Source organism: Thermothelomyces thermophilus, chromosome 1 (genome assembly GCF_000226095.1).
Source record: "Thermothelomyces thermophilus ATCC 42464 chromosome 1, complete sequence".
Taxonomy (NCBI): domain Eukaryota; kingdom Fungi; phylum Ascomycota; class Sordariomycetes; order Sordariales; family Chaetomiaceae; genus Thermothelomyces; species Thermothelomyces thermophilus.
The window spans coordinates 3193235-3209182 of NC_016472.1; the positions used below are offsets into that span (position 1 = coordinate 3193235).

A 15948-nucleotide genomic window follows, 5' to 3' on the forward strand; every position below is an offset into this window, starting at 1 on the left:
CGATCCGTTTATCTCGAGTGTCAAAGACTTCTCCGGCGGATCATGCTCGAAACATTTCTAGGCCGATAACTCACGGTCTTCCCTGTGGTATCAACCGCCTTCTTTCAAAGGCGATGTGCCCCGATAGCCCTCGCAAAGTTCCTCCCTTCGGGAAACTTCTCCACAAACTCACGAAACGCGGGAAGTCTTGCCAAATTAGCCTTCATACGGTCGCCTGCATCGTACATGGCTTTGACAATGCGCGCGCTCCACGGCTGTGCCTCCACCAACCGGACGGCATCGAGAAACGACGCGAGGTGGCGCTTCTCCTCCGAGTCTACCTCAGCCCTTGAGAGGCGGCAGTGCGGGCAGTGGTGGGCCGCCAGCGCCGCTACATGTTGCGAGAGACTCTCAACGCCCGCTGTCATACCACGCCGGAGGCGGTCGATGCCAAAGCGCTCGGCCAGGAAGTACATTTTGACGTAACTGAAGAAGGAGGGGCTGTCTTCCCAAACCCGGGACGGGAGTTCTGGAGAAAAGGAGGAGAGGCGATCTGTGTTAGTGGTAGGGGCAGAGATGGGCGTGCCTGAGAGTCTGATGATAGTTCAACTTGCCATTCGTATGGAGAAACTGTAGGATGGCAAGAAAGCCTTTGGGTTGCCTTGTTATACGCGCACCGGTGCGAATGAGGACAGGGCTGTCCTGCACACGTGGATTAGCATGGGCTCCGAAAAGACCACTGCCTGCCGCGCTCACCGGTTCAGTCCTGGCTATGGAAGCCTTGATCCCCGGGAAGTGGGCAGTAACAATATCCTTCTTGACCATCCACGAGCGGCCCTCAAAGTGAAGAGCGACATCTCCGCCAGGATCGCCGTCCCAGACCTTGTTGGTCCAAATAACCGGCATCTCCTCTTCAGCCAAGCGAGCGTCCATAGCCATGTTGTTGAGCTCGGAAGGGTTAGGCGATGCTGCAACGTAATGGCGGTGATGTTGGCTTGATCCGTTTGACTGGCCGGTGGTCCGCCGTCCAAAGCAAAATGAGATACTCTAGCGACTAGTGGTGTAGAACGATACGCGCGATGTTTAACGCACAGTGTCTAAGGGTGTTGATGAACTCCTCACCATTTACCGCAAGTTCCAAGCGCCCGAGTTCCCTTCCGGACTTTATAACCCGGGCACACCTTCCACATCTGGCTCTCTCATGCTTCCCGGCTCTTTGTTGAAAATGAAGGTACAAATGTCCGTAGCTGCCGACTGTGGAATACTATAGCGCCTTCAGTGGCGGTGACTCAGAAGTGACTGCCTCCATCACTCGAGTACCTGAGGCAACTTAACAGCTTTCTCCCCAGATAGTGCCTTCCTTGGATTCAGTTTTCCTCAGAATCATTCGATGGTCATCCAAGTCCTGCTTTAGGAAGGTAGATGCTTCATGGAGCGAAGGAAATCCTACTTGGTCAACCCGTTGAGTCGTAGCCTGGACGAAAGTCTCGAGGGCCGAATTCAAGCGAGATAGTAAAGGAAGATGGAGAGGCTCTGTTGTCTTGACTTGAGAACAGTCAGGGCTGCAGAGTTTTGGTTACTCAAAGATGGAGGAGTTTCTCAACTTTTTCCACGAAACTTGAGCTCCATGTGCCAGCGGCGGGAAGAAGAGTCATGATTCCAGAAAGCATCATAACATGCCGCATGTAGGAGCTCTTTCCATGTTTCTTCTCAGTAACGAGGTAGCTGTCAACATCGCGAGGGAAAGTACTGGAAAGCTCTTGAGAACAGATTCCAGGACCTCACTCAGCATTCAGATCATCCTACGGATAGTCGATAGAAGATTCTGTAGCTCGGATAGAGATCCTACATTTACCAAGACGACAACTGGGTGTGGCATAGGAAAGCGAAGCCACTCAACCCAACCTTTGACATCCTTCTAGCTGTTTTGTTTCTGTTCGATTACCAAGAAACCCAGTAACGAAAGAGAATGCGCCGAATTGCTTTAAAGGTATTTGTCCCCTGCCGATTAGCATGTCGCCTGTTGAAGCCGTACTCGAGACTCGAAGAGGCCTCGTTTCAGAAATTCGACCCGAAGAATGATCCTCATGCTTGCCAGGGGACTTTTGAAAGTTCAAAACTAAACTTATTACATCACAGGATTCTTTTTTGATTCGTTACTTTTCGATGCTATCTTGCCCCCCGGGAAACACAAAGTGCGGAAATTGCAAACAGTTGATGCGCTAGGAGGACTGCTTATATTTGTATGTGTACTGTGTCAATCAATCGCATCAAAGCGCCAAAGCCGCAATTATCTGAAGACCTGTGGAGTAAGACCAGGCAGCATTGACGGAGCAAGGGTAGGAAACCAACATCTTGTTTACGGAGTACCGAATACAACCTGCTAAAGTAATCCGTATACACTACTATACCCTGGATCCTGTCTCGGCCAAAGCGGTCAGACAAAACAAAACTGTTCCAAGCAGTAATAGTGTACGGGCAGGACGGACACGAAACATGGAAGCGGGTCTCCAGGCAGTTTGTGGTGGGGCTCTTGGGCAGGATCCAGCGATCTGTGGGGCGAGGCTCGCAATCGCTACGAGGGCGCGGATTACGTAACCACCTCCGCAATTGCCAGAAATGAGCATCGCCATCGGACGGGAACATCCGAGACGTGCAAATATGAGTAGACAACCGATTTACAGAGCAGTTTCACGCAGTACGAAGTACAAAGAGCATCTTATATACGTTCGTACTGTACTGTGATCAAGCATGATTCTGTTACGGAGTGCCTGTTTGCACGAAAGGCTAGGAGTACATATAACACTGTTGCGGACGAAGTACGTCCGTACTTTGCACTTTGTCAAGAAAGGATAAGGTAACGCGAGTCGCAGAGAGCAAGTTTTGCCGAATAGCTGCCGAGGTGCTGTTCCCTAACAGGGTCGCAGGACTACTGTGTACAGACACGACAGGTTGGCGCAATTTCAGACCGTTGGTCGGAGTTGGCGCATCCCGTTCAGACGATCAAGGCCCTTAGTTTATTCTCGGTCGGAGGACCGTCGACCCGGGTCACCGTGTGTCGTCCAGGTTCACAGAGTAGGTTCCCGGAGCATGCCGGCTGATCTCTCTCCAAAGGGCTCCGAAGTGCCGAGCAATCCGCCCTTTAACTTTGGATTGTACTGTACTGCTAGCTGCGGACCCCTCTCTGTATAGTAAAGGACTGGTGTATGTACAACGAAAAACAACTCAAAATCTCCAAAAAGTTCCTGTTTTCTTTTTATTCCATTGTACGGAGTAAATTCCACTCGCTACCCTTTTCCCTTTCTCGTCTCTTTCCTGGCAAACGTTTGGAACTGAATTTATACAGCCAGGCGTCAATCTGTCTGGGGAATTTCAGGAGCTGGGCTGCGGTTGAAGGCAACCCAATTATAGGCTCTGGGAAGGTGTTATCTGTTGCGCGAGCAAGCATCGCAACAGAAAGCGGAGCCCTGGCAATGACTTGCATTCGCAGTAGTGGTAGTGTATCCGTACTAGTACGGTACTAGTGCGCACGCAACTCTGCAGGTCTGGATCCATAGCGATCTTGCTCAGCGTCCAATCGGGCCCTTACACTAACGTTAGAAGCCATGTGGACAGAATCCCGTTCGCGGTGCTCGTTGGCCTTTCTTGCTCGGGCACCCCTGACAGAATTTGTCAATCTCTGCCGGGTTGAAGCGCGCAAGAATGATAATATCAGATGTGGCGTGGTGTTAGCTGTCACACCGCTCTTTGCTTCCCGGCAATGTCGTCAAATCTGCTGTGGCGTAACGCGACGGATGAGTGGCTCATCGTACGGCTTGGAAAGTGGATTTCAACCTCTCCTGATACCCTGCGTGCTGAACTCTCGGAGTCCATCAGAACGAGTGACTAACTAGCTAGATATACTTGACAGGTTCCTCTGTGTTCTATCCTTGGATCAACTTGAGCTGCTCACTGCGCTCACCAGCTCCGTTCAGATCCCAGTGATCCGTCTTGCATGCGGCACTCATCCCCCTTGGCGCCTCGCGCCACCCAGGGGTCTCGAAAGGGTTATCATCAATGTTTCACAATATAGTCACTCGTTTAAGAGAAGTTTATACCTCTAAGTCATATACTACTAGGGGTATCTTTTTCTGCTTTAAAGATATTTTTAAGAGCTAATATTTTGATCGAAGATAATTTAAGGAAGGAAAAGTCTATTTACGACTAATTATTATGAATGAAGTACAACTATGATACGCTAGTTTTTAGAAGGAAGTTCTTTCCTCTATATGCCGTTTTGTCCTGTGGAAAGCGGTAGTGGTAACCTTTTTGAAACCACCGGGTGGCGCGCTATGGTATGTACATCCTGGATCGGCCAGAACCTAACCTGTACATACATAGTACGAACCAAGTAGGGCCCGAAGGAACGAGTGCATCTGTTGGGAGGCGCTCTGTCGCGGGTTCTTGCATGCTGCACACCTGCCACCCATACACAATATAGAAGTCGGTCCCACTGACATTTCTCTGGCGTCGCATTCAGGAGAGATATATGAAGTAGTTGGAGTTGCTATACTTGTGATCTGTAGAGGGTCGTTCGCGCGTGCACCTGAAATGGACGACCCTTGGTAGGGATGGGGTCTTGCACCTGCAGCCCCTGCATGATACGTATCCACGGACAGGGCCATGGGGGTGCTGGTTCGCGAACCCTTGACGCTTTTAACAACACCCAGGGCGGTATCCTCCGTAAATGATGTGGGATGTTACAGATAGCGAACTGGAGTGTCCTGTCGGTGGCATCTGGCAACACTGTTCAGGAAACGGACCCCGAGAAAGCCAGCACCTGGTTCTCTCCCTTGCAAGCCTGTGTGCTAGAATAGGTAAGAACCCGGAGCTGCTACTTGGTGTGGAGTGCCTGTGGTGGTTACATACAGGAGAAAAGAACCTTTCCGTTTGAGACAAGCCTCGGCATGCATCTGTGGAGAGAAGCCCTCCACTACAGACAGACATCAAGGGGTTGACACGGCGCACCGCGAAATTATAGTGATACTGCTTAAACGGTACTCAGTGTGTTGATGGCTCCGGTTTGATCATCTGCACTTAACAACTACACAGGAGTGTAGTGTAGGTGCTTAGCCGCAGGCCGAATGGGGGAACCTTTCAAGATGGAGATGTTAACGGCAGATAACCTAATGCTGGTCAGTTCGCCTCCGTGTGGGGACCGGGAATTAGGGGGCAGGCGAAGGGGTTGTGGGGCCGGCCAGGACAGGGCTGTGATTCGCTGGAAGCCCGCGTCTGGACCGCTGAGAAAGTCCTGCTGCCCCAGATCTCGCTGAACCCGCGCTGCCGCGTCGGCGCTCAGAATCAGATGAAGCTCAATCCCGGGCAGAATGTCATCCATCTTTCCCGGTCTCGAGACGGAAAGTAGTGTAGCCTGTGCTACTGGGAAGGCATCATCTCGCCCGGGTATCCGCACCCCGGCCGGGTCGAAACATCGACCGCAAGTGGTAGCGGATGCGCCTGCAGGAATGACCTGCCTAAATCTTTCCCAACTCTGCCTTAGCGCCGTGAGCGAGGGCACTTCCCTGCTAGTTTAAATTATCTCTCCCAAGAGGCCCATATTTCTGGTCGGTCGCTGGCCACGACGTCGACCCTGTGTTTGTTGAACGCCTTTTTCCACCCTCGCGGCGACCTGTACTCCGTACCGTTGCCGCTTTGTTCGCTCGCAGCGGTCGAGTGAAGTGAATTGGTGGATTATTATTTTCAATGCAGCATCTGGTAGGGGCCACCGGGGATTTCGAAACCTTCGCGAACTGCTCTGCTTTAATCTACCGCCCCCCCTTTCGCCCTTTCGCCCATGAGCCAGGGGCCTCCACCGGCCTGTTGCATAGCCGGCTCCTTGTCGCATCGACACTACACGACGACCGCCGGGCTGACCTCCATCCTCGCCAGCCCTCCGCGGCCGCACCCCGGGCTTCATGGACTCGACCTTTCAGGACAGCCCTACCATCGGGAGAACAGTGGTTTACGCGGCCAATAGCCCGCTGCCGCCCCCGCCAAACGCCGCAGCCTCCCGCAGGTACGGTTTCCCGTTCGTCTCTCTCTCCCCTATCGCTCCCTCGGCCCTCCGCTGTTGATTGGTCTCATTTGCGTTCTGGCCCCTCTGTTCTTGTCCGTACCTCATCATCAGTTGGGCACGGCTTGGGATGCGCTTTGGGTGTGGTGGTTGTACTCTGCTTGCCGTGTCGCGCCGAGACCGCGTTCTCGAGTTTTCCTGTCCAGAACCACTTGAGGAGCCCTCAAGGGCTTCTTCTGTCCGGACATAGGGTTTGCTCGGCGTCTGGGGCCTGACATCTGTGCGGTGGTGCAACGACCGACTCGCGCCTTTCGAACGCGGTGTCCACAGCGCTGACCCAATCGCTTTGTCCATTTTTAGGTCGAGACGGGTACCCGCAAGCCCACTTTCTACGGACTTGTCCTTTTCCGACTCTGCGTCTGCCGCCATTCCACGCATCGTAACCACTGCAGCTTCCGAAGATCACCCGTCCCAGGCATCCGAAAAGACATATTTCAACAGCGATTCCTCAGGGAGCACCACGCCCGAGGAGAGGAGCCCCGGGTGCGTTCCCATTAGATCCCCGTTCCCAGTTCTCGGGAGCCCGCGTGGCAAGCACCGGTTATGCTAATCAGACCTTTGCAATAGACCGGCACCGTCTCCCCTCTCGCTTCGCTTCCCGAATGAGGCGCGCAGTGTTTCTGACCCCATAGCAGCCACTCAGCCTCCCGCGGGCGCTCCTTCGAGCCAGCTCTCGACCATGTCTGGTCCGGCGGGCGAGCGGGCAGAGCCCGCTAAGAACCCGCCGCGGAACTCGTCGATCGACTCCGCAATTTCCGCGATCTCCTCCAGGTCCAACCTCCAGAAGACGTCGCAGGACGGCGCCATTGCGCCGGACGAGATTGCAAATCTGATCAAGACAGCCGGCAGCGCCGAAGCGGTCATTCAATACCTACTGAAAGAAAAGCAATCACAATCCCAGCAAAATGCGCAGCTCTGGAGGCTGGTGGACAAGCAGAGGGCCATGATTCTAGGCCTCAATAAGGACCTTGAGCGGGCCTTGAAAGATAAGGAAAAATATAGGAAGAAACTGAAGGAGGTTTTGGGCGGGTCTGAGGCAGCACCGGCACTCTCAATACCCGCGCCAAGTTCACAAGAAGCGAGTTCGAGAGTCCCCGACGCTGCTAGTTCGTCGCCGAAAGAGCGTGTCCTTGAGATCCCCGTGTCTCCCAAGACCGTCATTCCGGGCGAGCACAAACACTCGCCCATCGACGTGACTTTGGCCCCGTACCCCATAACTCCGCCGGCGGACCATGCGACCGCCGCCCATGCTCAGTCGACCGTCGGTGAGTTGCTCGACCCGACGCACACGATGCCGAAACCGAGCGAGCATGCCCTAGATCACTACGACCACGAAGCGCAAGAACGGGAGGCGGAAGCTGCCTCGAAGCGGGCCGAGGAAGCAAAAGAGATTCCCATCAACATGACCCTCCCGCCGTCTCGTACTGCGCCCCGCGAGCCGCCACCTAATCCCCCGCCGCGGCCTCCGGTTGGGCTACCAGACCGATCCCCGCGACCCGAAGAGGGCGCTTCAAAGTTTCCCCCGCCCCCGGCCCCGCCACCGCGCAAGCCACCTCCGGCACCTTTGCATCTCAAGAATGCGAAGCCGAAGCCCAGCGTCGCCCCGGAAGAGGATCCCGAGACCGATACCGATTATGACCACATCCTGGAAGTAGACGAGATGAACCAGGAGGAACGGAGAGGGCGGCGAAGGACGCGAGAAGAGGACGACCGGGAACGTGCGATACAGGCAAAGAAGGAGGCGGAGATGCGCAGTCTGTCGAAGAAGAGCAAAAAGAGCAGCAGTCGGAAGGCTACGGATCAGGCGCAGGCGCCTCCAGCCGAGATCCCCGCCGACCCTAGGCTTGTGCAGAACAACCAGAGTCTTGCTCCGCCCGAGACAGCGTCTCTCGCCGGCGTTCTCAACGGCGCCCCTGATTCCCGCGCTATCCCCCCGCCTTTGCTTAGCCCGGGCCTTCCCGCCAGTCCGAGACCTATGCCTCCGAAGTCGCCGGTCCACTCGCCGCCACTCTCTCATGGTGCTTCGAATTTCCCTGGCGTGCCTCTTTCGCCCCGGCCACCGCGAGCTCCCATTCCGTTACCGCCCAACACCCCCCTCCAGACGCCCTCACCCGCAGGAGATCCTTTGGTGTTGAAGTCACCAAGACCACTCAACATCAGGAAGCAAGAAGAACAAGGCTCTGGGACTCCGAGCCCTACCAAATCCGGCACGGATAGTCCGACCGAGCGGACCAAGATCTACAAGGGCTTTGTGACCGAGGAGTATCCCGACCTGCTCCTTCCCCCCAACGCGCTTCCGTCCATCGATATCAAGGTTGCTTCGTCTCGCATGAAGCCTTCCAGAGCCAGCTTAATCTCGTTGACGCAGCTAGAGGAGGATCCCGTTTTCACGTTGGCCGTTTATTCGAGGGCTGATGGGGGCGAGCTCTGGCGCATTGAAAAGGACTCTGCGTCGCTCGCCAAGCTGGACCAGCGGCTTAAGCAATGCCCGGCGTTTACGGCCAAGACGCCGGATCGATCCCTTTTCAGTGGCCATGCTCCAGCAAAACTCGATGCCCGACGTGTTGCTCTAAATCAGTACTTGGACGAGTTGCTAAACACGCCCTTGGACCACGCCACGGCGCTCGAGCTTTGCAAGTACTTATCCACCAACACGTTGCCCCCCAACGCAGACGAAACCGGGAGCTCAACCGGTGACCACAATGGCGAATCATCAAGGGTCGGGCCAGGCGGACGGCCGTTCCGCAATGGCTACCTTACCAAGCGAGGCAAGAACTTCGGAGGCTGGAAGGCGCGTTACTTTGTCCTTGACGGGCCGCAGCTCAAATACTACGAGACTCCTGGAGGCGCGCATCTGGGCACCATCAAACTCAAGGGGGCACAGATCGGCAAGCAAGCACATAATTCCAACGACGGCGCATCGGGTCAGGGAGGTGCTGCGGAGGACGGTGATAACCAGTATCGCCATGCGTTCTTGATCTTGGAGCCCAAGAAGAAGGACCCGTCTAGCATGACGAAGCACGTTTTGTGCGCGGAGAGTGACAAAGAGCGCGACCAGTGGGTTGACGCGTTGCTTCGCTGGATCGACTATCGCGATCCCGATGACGAGGAGCCTTCCAGGAAGGAATCCCATCACGAACGAAACGGTGAACGCGGAGGCGGCAAGAAGAAGTCAGGGCATGGCCAGGCGAAACAGCATGGTTCGCAGCAGGGCACCGCTACGGACGATGGCCTGATTGGTGTGAGCTACGAAAACACCAAACAAGGTGACATCCCACATCAGGGCGTGCCAATAAAGGGGAAGCAATCAGGGCAGCAGGATCAGGAGTCGACGCACAGTCAGTCGACGGCATCTTCGTACACCATCTCGGCGCCGCACAATCCGCAGCTGATCTCGAACTCGGACGCGTGGGGCAGCAAGCTCGGCATGGGCCTTACGCCGCCGACGCAGGAGGAGAAGAAGGCGAGGAAGCGCAGCTTCTTTGGGTTCGGTCCCAAGACGAGGACTTCGAGCGACGGCCAGGACTCGCTGCTCGGCAGCGAGGGTGGAAACTCGCTGCCGACGGGCCAGTATCACGGACCGGTCCGGCAGGCCTTCGGCGCCTCGCTGGCGGAGGCGGTCAAGTACAACCCCCCTGCGGACGTCAATGTTCCGCTGCCCGCTGTAGTCTACAGGTGCATCCAGTACCTTGACTCGAAGAACGCCATCTTTGAGGAGGGCATCTTCCGTCTGAGCGGGTCGAACTTGGTCATCAAACAACTGAGGGAGCGATTCAACAACGAGGGCGATATTAACCTGCTCACGGACGGGCAGTATTATGACATTCATGCGATCGCGTCGCTGCTCAAAATGTACCTTCGCGAGCTGCCGAGCACGATCCTGACCAACGAACTGCGGTCGCAGTTCATTGCCGTCACCGAGATGACAAATCACAAGGAAAAGATGGCGGCGCTTGCCGAGCTCGTCGAGCGGCTCCCGCAGGCGAATGCGGCGCTTCTCAAGTATCTGATCTCTTTTCTGATCAAGATCATCGATCACTCGGACGTCAACAAGATGACGGTTCGCAACGTTGGTATCGTCTTCTCGCCGACGCTGAACATTCCGGCGCCGATCTTCGCCATGTTCCTGCAAAATTACGAGGCCATTTTCGGGATCGATCCTGCCGAGTATGAGCTGCCCATTACAGAGCCCGAGTACAGGCAGGAGCGCCGTCCCTCGCTCCCCGCATCGTTTCAGGAGCGCCGGCCGTCGGACGGGCGGCCTTCGACCTCGCACAGCGACTCTCCCCACAGGCAGCGCCTGATGGAGTCTCTGGACGCGCAGGGCAACCGGAGCACGCCGACGCCGCCGCCCATGACGATGCAGCAGTTGGCACAGATGAACGCGGCCAACCGGCACGCGAGGAACACGCCGACACCGCCGCCACAACAGCGGCAGATGAGCCACGACAGACCGGCGTACGAGAGCAGCCTCGGAATGCCTCCTGGACTCGATTCTAGCCACTCCCAAGCATCCCAGCAGAAGCCGCACCCCGGGTACGACCGACCGCCGTACGAGAACGGGCTGTCGCCGGCGCCGTATGAGCAGCAGTACCGCAGCCGCCGCGAAAGCACCATGTTTATGGGATCGCTCAGCCAGCAGCCTTCTAAGAGCCGGCTGCGCGAGGAGGCGCAGTACTAGAGCGACTTCATGGGAATTTTTTTTTTTTCCCTCTCTTCTCTTCTGTCGCTTGTCTCGGGGGACAGGATTATTATACCCGGAATGCACAGCCACCTTCAATGTCCTCTCCTATCCGTTTCCTAAAGATACCACTCCGTCGTTTCGATTCGTTCTTGATTTGCTCCACGCGAGCTTCCTTTCTCTCGGGTTGTCAAAAGATACCGAGGTCGGCCCCTTTCTTCGCCCAACCCTTCCCACCACCAACCAAACGACTTGTACGATGTTACTGAAGCGAGCGAGCCAACGAGCCAACGTGTTGCAACAGGAGCGATTTGAGCATCATGTCATCACATATCATTTACGGATGCACGAAGATAGCTAGGACTGGACATCATAAGCGGCCATGTGTTTTCTTTTCTTTTCGTTTTTTCATTGCTTTACCTCCCTGCTTTGTCTTTGATTCCTCCATCTGCAGTTACAGACAGGATTGAGCCTTGTTCCGCCTGATGCTCGATTTTTACTTGGTCTTAGCTGCCTAATTTCGCAGTGCAGCCGGTGGGGGAGGTATTCCCACATTTTCTGGATAGGTGTGGACGTGGATGCGGTGGGCGATGTCAAGCCTAGGATATACCTAGGATATACCTACATACGTACGTCCGTATAGTAACTGTCTAATTTGTGATGTTTATTGCTTCTCGTTCTGGCTCTCTGTGTCTCGTGAACCACATCACATTCTGCTGGGACAAGAAGGTTCGAATGTTCGAATGTTCTCCGTTGGTGTGAGACGGGTCTTGCAAGTTCGCAGCTGCCTTGTTTTTATTTTCTCTTCATTCCTTTTTCTTGATCTTTATCTCTCTTTTTTTCTTCTTCTTCCCTTTCGAGTAGTAGTACGGATAGTGTGGGTACGGAACACGGAGTACTGATCACCGATGCACTACTAGTACAGAGGATTTGCAGTGCAAAGTCCCCGGCGGAGTAGTTATACAGTACTGTAACTATGTATGTACATACATACATACATACATACATGCATACACAGCGCAATGGGGTATGGCTGGGTGCAGCGAGTGGGGTAACGTTAGTTAGTGGGTCGTGTCACTTTTCAGGCGCCGCGGTGCCGTTGCTGACAGGGACAAGACCGAGCCATCGGCGAGTCGGCCATCATCATCACCGACCAGCAATCCACATTGCCAAACGTGGAACACGCCCGATGAGGTTATCGTAGCAGGTCACCATGGACAGGCTGAGTTCGCTCCATGATGCGGGGACCATCGGACGACAAGACAACAGCAGCACCAGATCGCAGTCCTCATCGATCCCGTCATGGCAAACGCAGCAAGCACACGGCACGTCGCCGCATTCGCGCATACAACCGCAGCAGCACGACGCTGCATCCGCCTTGTCATCCGCCTTCTCCCCGCAGAGCTCCAACTCATCCTCCAACTCCTCCTCCTCCTCCTCCTCCTCCTCCACAGACCCGACGCCATCATCCACCACCGACCGCAACAGCACGAGGCCGACCGCCGGAAGCCATCCCCCGACCCTGACGCCTCCCTCCCAGGGCAGCCAATACCAACATGATCAGCCCCAACAACACGCCAACGACCCCGCCCCTGTCGCTGCTACCGCCGCCGCCGATCAAGATCATCTCAATCGCGATCGCATCCGCGTCCACGAGCACGAGCACGACCAAGCCCCCGCACCGGCCCAGGCCCCGGCCCCGGCCCCCGGCGGAGGAGGACCCGCCGACGCGGCAGCCAAGAAGCCCCGCGCCTGCGAGGCCTGCCGCGGCCTCAAGGTCAAGTGCGACCCGGACCCGGACGATCCCAGGGCGGGCCCCTGTAGGCGCTGCAAGAAGAGCGGCCGGGCCTGCGTCGTCACCGAGCCGTCGCGCAGAAAGGCCAAGAAGACGGACAGCCGCGTCACCGAGCTCGAGAAGAAGATCGACATGCTGACCGCCGGCCTGCTCGCTGCCAGCTCCAACAACAACAAGAGTCTCGGCGTCGGCGGCGTCGGTGGTGGTCTGGGAGGAGGAGGAGGAGGAGGAGGGCTCGGCACGGCGGGAGGCACGAGCTGGAACGGGGAGGCAGAAGTCGCCAGGTTCCCGCCGCCCTCTCCCCCCGCGCCACCGCCACCGCCGCCGCCGCCAGAATCGGCCGTGCAGCAGCCCGGAGTTGGCGCGGCAACGGTGGCAGCGGCCGGGCTGAAGAGGAAGTTTGGCGAGCTGGCGCGGGAACCCGGGGAGGAGGGACCCGGTTCGACGATCCCCTTGGCGAGGGATCCGGCATTGGCGTCCGCGTCTGGCTCGGTCACTCCCCAGGCCGCAGGAGAGGTTGCGAACGACTTGAAGCCGGATATCGTGGATAGGGGGCTCATGACGATGGAGCTGGCGGAGAGGCTGTTTGCACGATACACCACCCAGATGTGCCAGCACCTCCCCGGCGTGGTCCTCCCGCCGGGCATGACGGCCTCGGAGCTCAGGGCGTCCAAGCCGATCCTGTTCCTGGCCCTCATGACCGCCGCGTCGTCCGAGATGTCGAAGCTGCAGCGGACCTTGAATAACGAGATGATGCAGGTGTTCGCCGACAGGGTCATCGTCCGGGGTCAAAAGAGCCTCGAGCTGGTGCAGGCCATCCTGGTGAGCGTCATCTGGTACTGGCCGCCCGAGCGGTTCGAGGAGCTCAAATTCTACCAACTGGTGCACATCGCCGCCGTCATGGCCGTCGATATCGGCCTCGGCCGGAGGAAGCCCGCCAGAGGCTGCATCAGGAAACATCTCTCGGGCATGTGGCGCCCCCAGTTGTCAGTGCAGACGGATCCGACGTCGCTCGAGGCCCGCCGGACCTGGCTGACATGCTACTTCCTGACCACCAATACCGCCATGGCCCTTCACCGTCCCAACCTGATCCGCTGGAACCATTTCGCGTCCGAGTGCGTCGAGGTCCTGCAGTCCTCCCCGGACGCGGCCCCCACGGACAAGTATCTGTGTCATCTCGTATGGGCGCAGAGGTTGGCGGAGGACATCGGCGTCCAGTTCGTCATGGACGAGCCCACGTCGGCGCCCAACCTCGCAGAGCCCAAGACGCAGTATACGTTGAGGGGGTTCGAACGTGAGCTCGAAAGGTATTACAACCTGGTACCTAAGGAATTGCTGCAGCGTATGTGTTTTTTCCCTACGTGTCCCCCGAGAATACCTCTCACGACCAACGTTCTGACGTCTTCTTCTCTACTACTTACTAGCGTCCCTGAAGATGAACTTTCAGGTCATCAGCCTCTACATGCACGAGATCGCTACATATGGCGAGAACGCCGACGGTTCCAGACCGCAACCCGGCGGCGAGAACCCGCTCGGCTCCGAAACCCCAATCTCGTCCGCACACATCAACGCCTTGTCAGCATGTCTTAGCGCCATCGACGGTATTTTCGACGTCTTCTTGTCGCTTGACGTCAACACAGTCCGGTGCTTACCCGTCTTCAACCTTGTGCGCGTCGCCTACGCCGTCGTCATCCTGATCAAGATCTATTTCGCCGCATCTTCGCCCAAGAGCGAACTCGGCAAGATCATCGACAAGGACCAGATGAAGGTCGAGCACTACATCGACCGCCTGCTCGACAAGTTCCGCGCTACCGCCGCTGAGGATAGGAGCAGGCCAGCAGCCAAGTTTCTCGTCGTGCTCGTAATGATGAGGTCATGGTTCCAGAAGCAGAAACAGCAGACCCAAAACGGCGGGCCGAACGCCGCTGCGAATGCTCCCGCAGCAAAGACCCCTCCGACCCCGTACCCTCGCCCGAGCGTCGGAGAAAGGCCCGGCGCAACAACCCCGGCGCCCCAACGGGCTCCCCCCCAAGGCTACACGACCACCGCCAGCACCCCACTCCAGCTCCTTTCTGAAGTTGCTACCAACAACTCCGCCGCCGCCGCCGCCGCCGCCGCCGCCCCCGGCCCCCGGGCCTCCACCACCGCCGACCTCCTCCCACTCCAGACATCATCCTCTTCCCTCCCCACGCCCGGTTCTTGGCTGAGCGGGCAGCTCATGTACGGCACCGTCCCCGGGCCCAGATCAGCAAACGCTACCGACACCACCAACGGCAACAATACCAACAACGGCCTCGCTAATGACAATGGCAACAACAACAACAACAGCAACAACAACAACAACAACGACAACAACGACAACACCATCACCGCAGCCCCCTTCCTGGCGGGCATGCCGCCCGCGGACTCGCCCTTCCCCGGCTTGCCGCCCAGCGTCTCCCTGGGCACCGATCTGGTCTACGACTACGCCACCACCTTCGGGGACGGGGACGGATGGGCGCAGGCCATGAACATGACCCTGGTCGGGTTCGCCGACGCCCCGGGCTTCTTCGGCCTCGACAACCTCGACATGGCCAGCTACATGATGCAGGACCCCACGACGGGTCCCCCGCCGCCGCCGCCGCCGCAGCAGCAGCAGCAGCAGCAGCAGCATCAACAACATCAACAGCCGCAGCAGGGTTGGTACCCGCCCGTGGACGTCGGGCTGGGTGCCACGGGCGCCGCTGGTGCCGACGCTGGCGCTGGTGCTGCGGGCTCGGGTTGGTAGGTTAAGGGGAAAAAAAAAAAAAAAAGGAAGGGGGGGGTGGGGGGGGGGTTCGCTTCGCTAACTGGTACAAGCATGCCACCGTCTCGGAAGTGTACTTACCTCAGAACAGGGATCTTCAGTGTGTAAATCGTAGGGGTTATAAGAACTTTTTGGAGCGGGTATGGCGGTGTCATCGGCTCGGTAGTTAGAATGGGTTCTGGAGAACAAGGGCCGTGGTCAAGTTCAGCGTGTCGTTTGGCGTTTGGGGTAGGAACCGGGAGGTGCAGTACTGGTTATCTTGTTTAGTGTTTAGAATCTGAGCGAGCGGGTGTTGGGGGATGCATCTTATTATTCTAAACAACGACTCAATCGATGCGCTGGAAATGGCTCCATTGTCATTGTCATTGTCACATACAGTACGAATGCGATATTCTTGAGAATGATCAATATAAGTATAAGTATCCAAGGAGTATTCCCGGTCCCTCAATAGTATGGTATTCCCGTTCGTCACCTTTTGTTTTGTTCGTTCTAGCACGTACACTTTCGACGTGGGCGAGAGAGGCTGCTTCCGTTTCTGCGCAAGTTGGCACACACATCACGACGGGGCAGAGAGAGGGGGGGGGGCCACGACAGCG

The 15948-nt window shown here is 56.9% G+C and overlaps 3 protein-coding genes across 3 annotated transcripts; 2 read left to right on the forward strand and 1 right to left on the reverse strand.

The window, feature by feature from the left end:
* Nucleotides 1-104: 104 nt before the first annotated feature.
* On the reverse strand, nt 105-918 carry MYCTH_42529 (uncharacterized protein; the record flags this gene model as incomplete). The annotated part of the gene is made up of 2 exons (XM_003659043.1): nt 105-484; nt 720-918. 2 exons carry the CDS (start codon nt 916-918, stop codon nt 105-107), a joined length of 579 nt encoding a protein of 192 aa, XP_003659091.1.
* Nucleotides 919-5743: 4825 nt separating this feature from the next.
* Nucleotides 5744-11083, forward strand: MYCTH_2295720 (uncharacterized protein). The gene is made up of 3 exons (XM_003659044.1): nt 5744-6034; nt 6392-6574; nt 6659-11083. Exons 1-3 carry the CDS (start codon nt 5934-5936, stop codon nt 10770-10772), a joined length of 4398 nt encoding a protein of 1465 aa, XP_003659092.1. The 5' UTR covers nt 5744-5933; the 3' UTR covers nt 10773-11083.
* A 428-nt stretch (nt 11084-11511) lies between these two features.
* MYCTH_2295721 (uncharacterized protein) lies at nt 11512-15349 on the forward strand. Its single transcript, XM_003659045.1, has 2 exons — nt 11512-13909; nt 13992-15349. The coding sequence occupies exons 1-2, from the start codon at nt 11986-11988 to the stop codon at nt 15332-15334; spliced, it is 3267 nt and encodes a 1088-aa protein (XP_003659093.1). The 5' UTR covers nt 11512-11985; the 3' UTR covers nt 15335-15349.
* The last annotated feature ends 599 nt before the right edge of the window (nt 15350-15948 follow it).

Excerpts from the sequence above, each read along its gene's own strand:
- MYCTH_2295721 (XM_003659045.1), top strand. The coding sequence starts at position 11,986 with ATGGACAGGCTGAGTTCGCTCCATGATGCGGGGACCATCGGACGACAA. Across the intron at positions 13,910-13,991 it reads ACCTAAGGAATTGCTGCAGC|CGTCCCTGAAGATGAACTTT; the intron begins GTATGTGTTTTT and ends ACTACTTACTAG.
- MYCTH_2295720 (XM_003659044.1), top strand. The coding sequence starts at position 5,934 with ATGGACTCGACCTTTCAGGACAGCCCTACCATCGGGAGAACAGTGGTT. Across the intron at positions 6,035-6,391 it reads AACGCCGCAGCCTCCCGCAG|GTCGAGACGGGTACCCGCAA; the intron begins GTACGGTTTCCC and ends GTCCATTTTTAG. Across the intron at positions 6,575-6,658 it reads CCCGAGGAGAGGAGCCCCGG|ACCGGCACCGTCTCCCCTCT; the intron begins GTGCGTTCCCAT and ends CCTTTGCAATAG.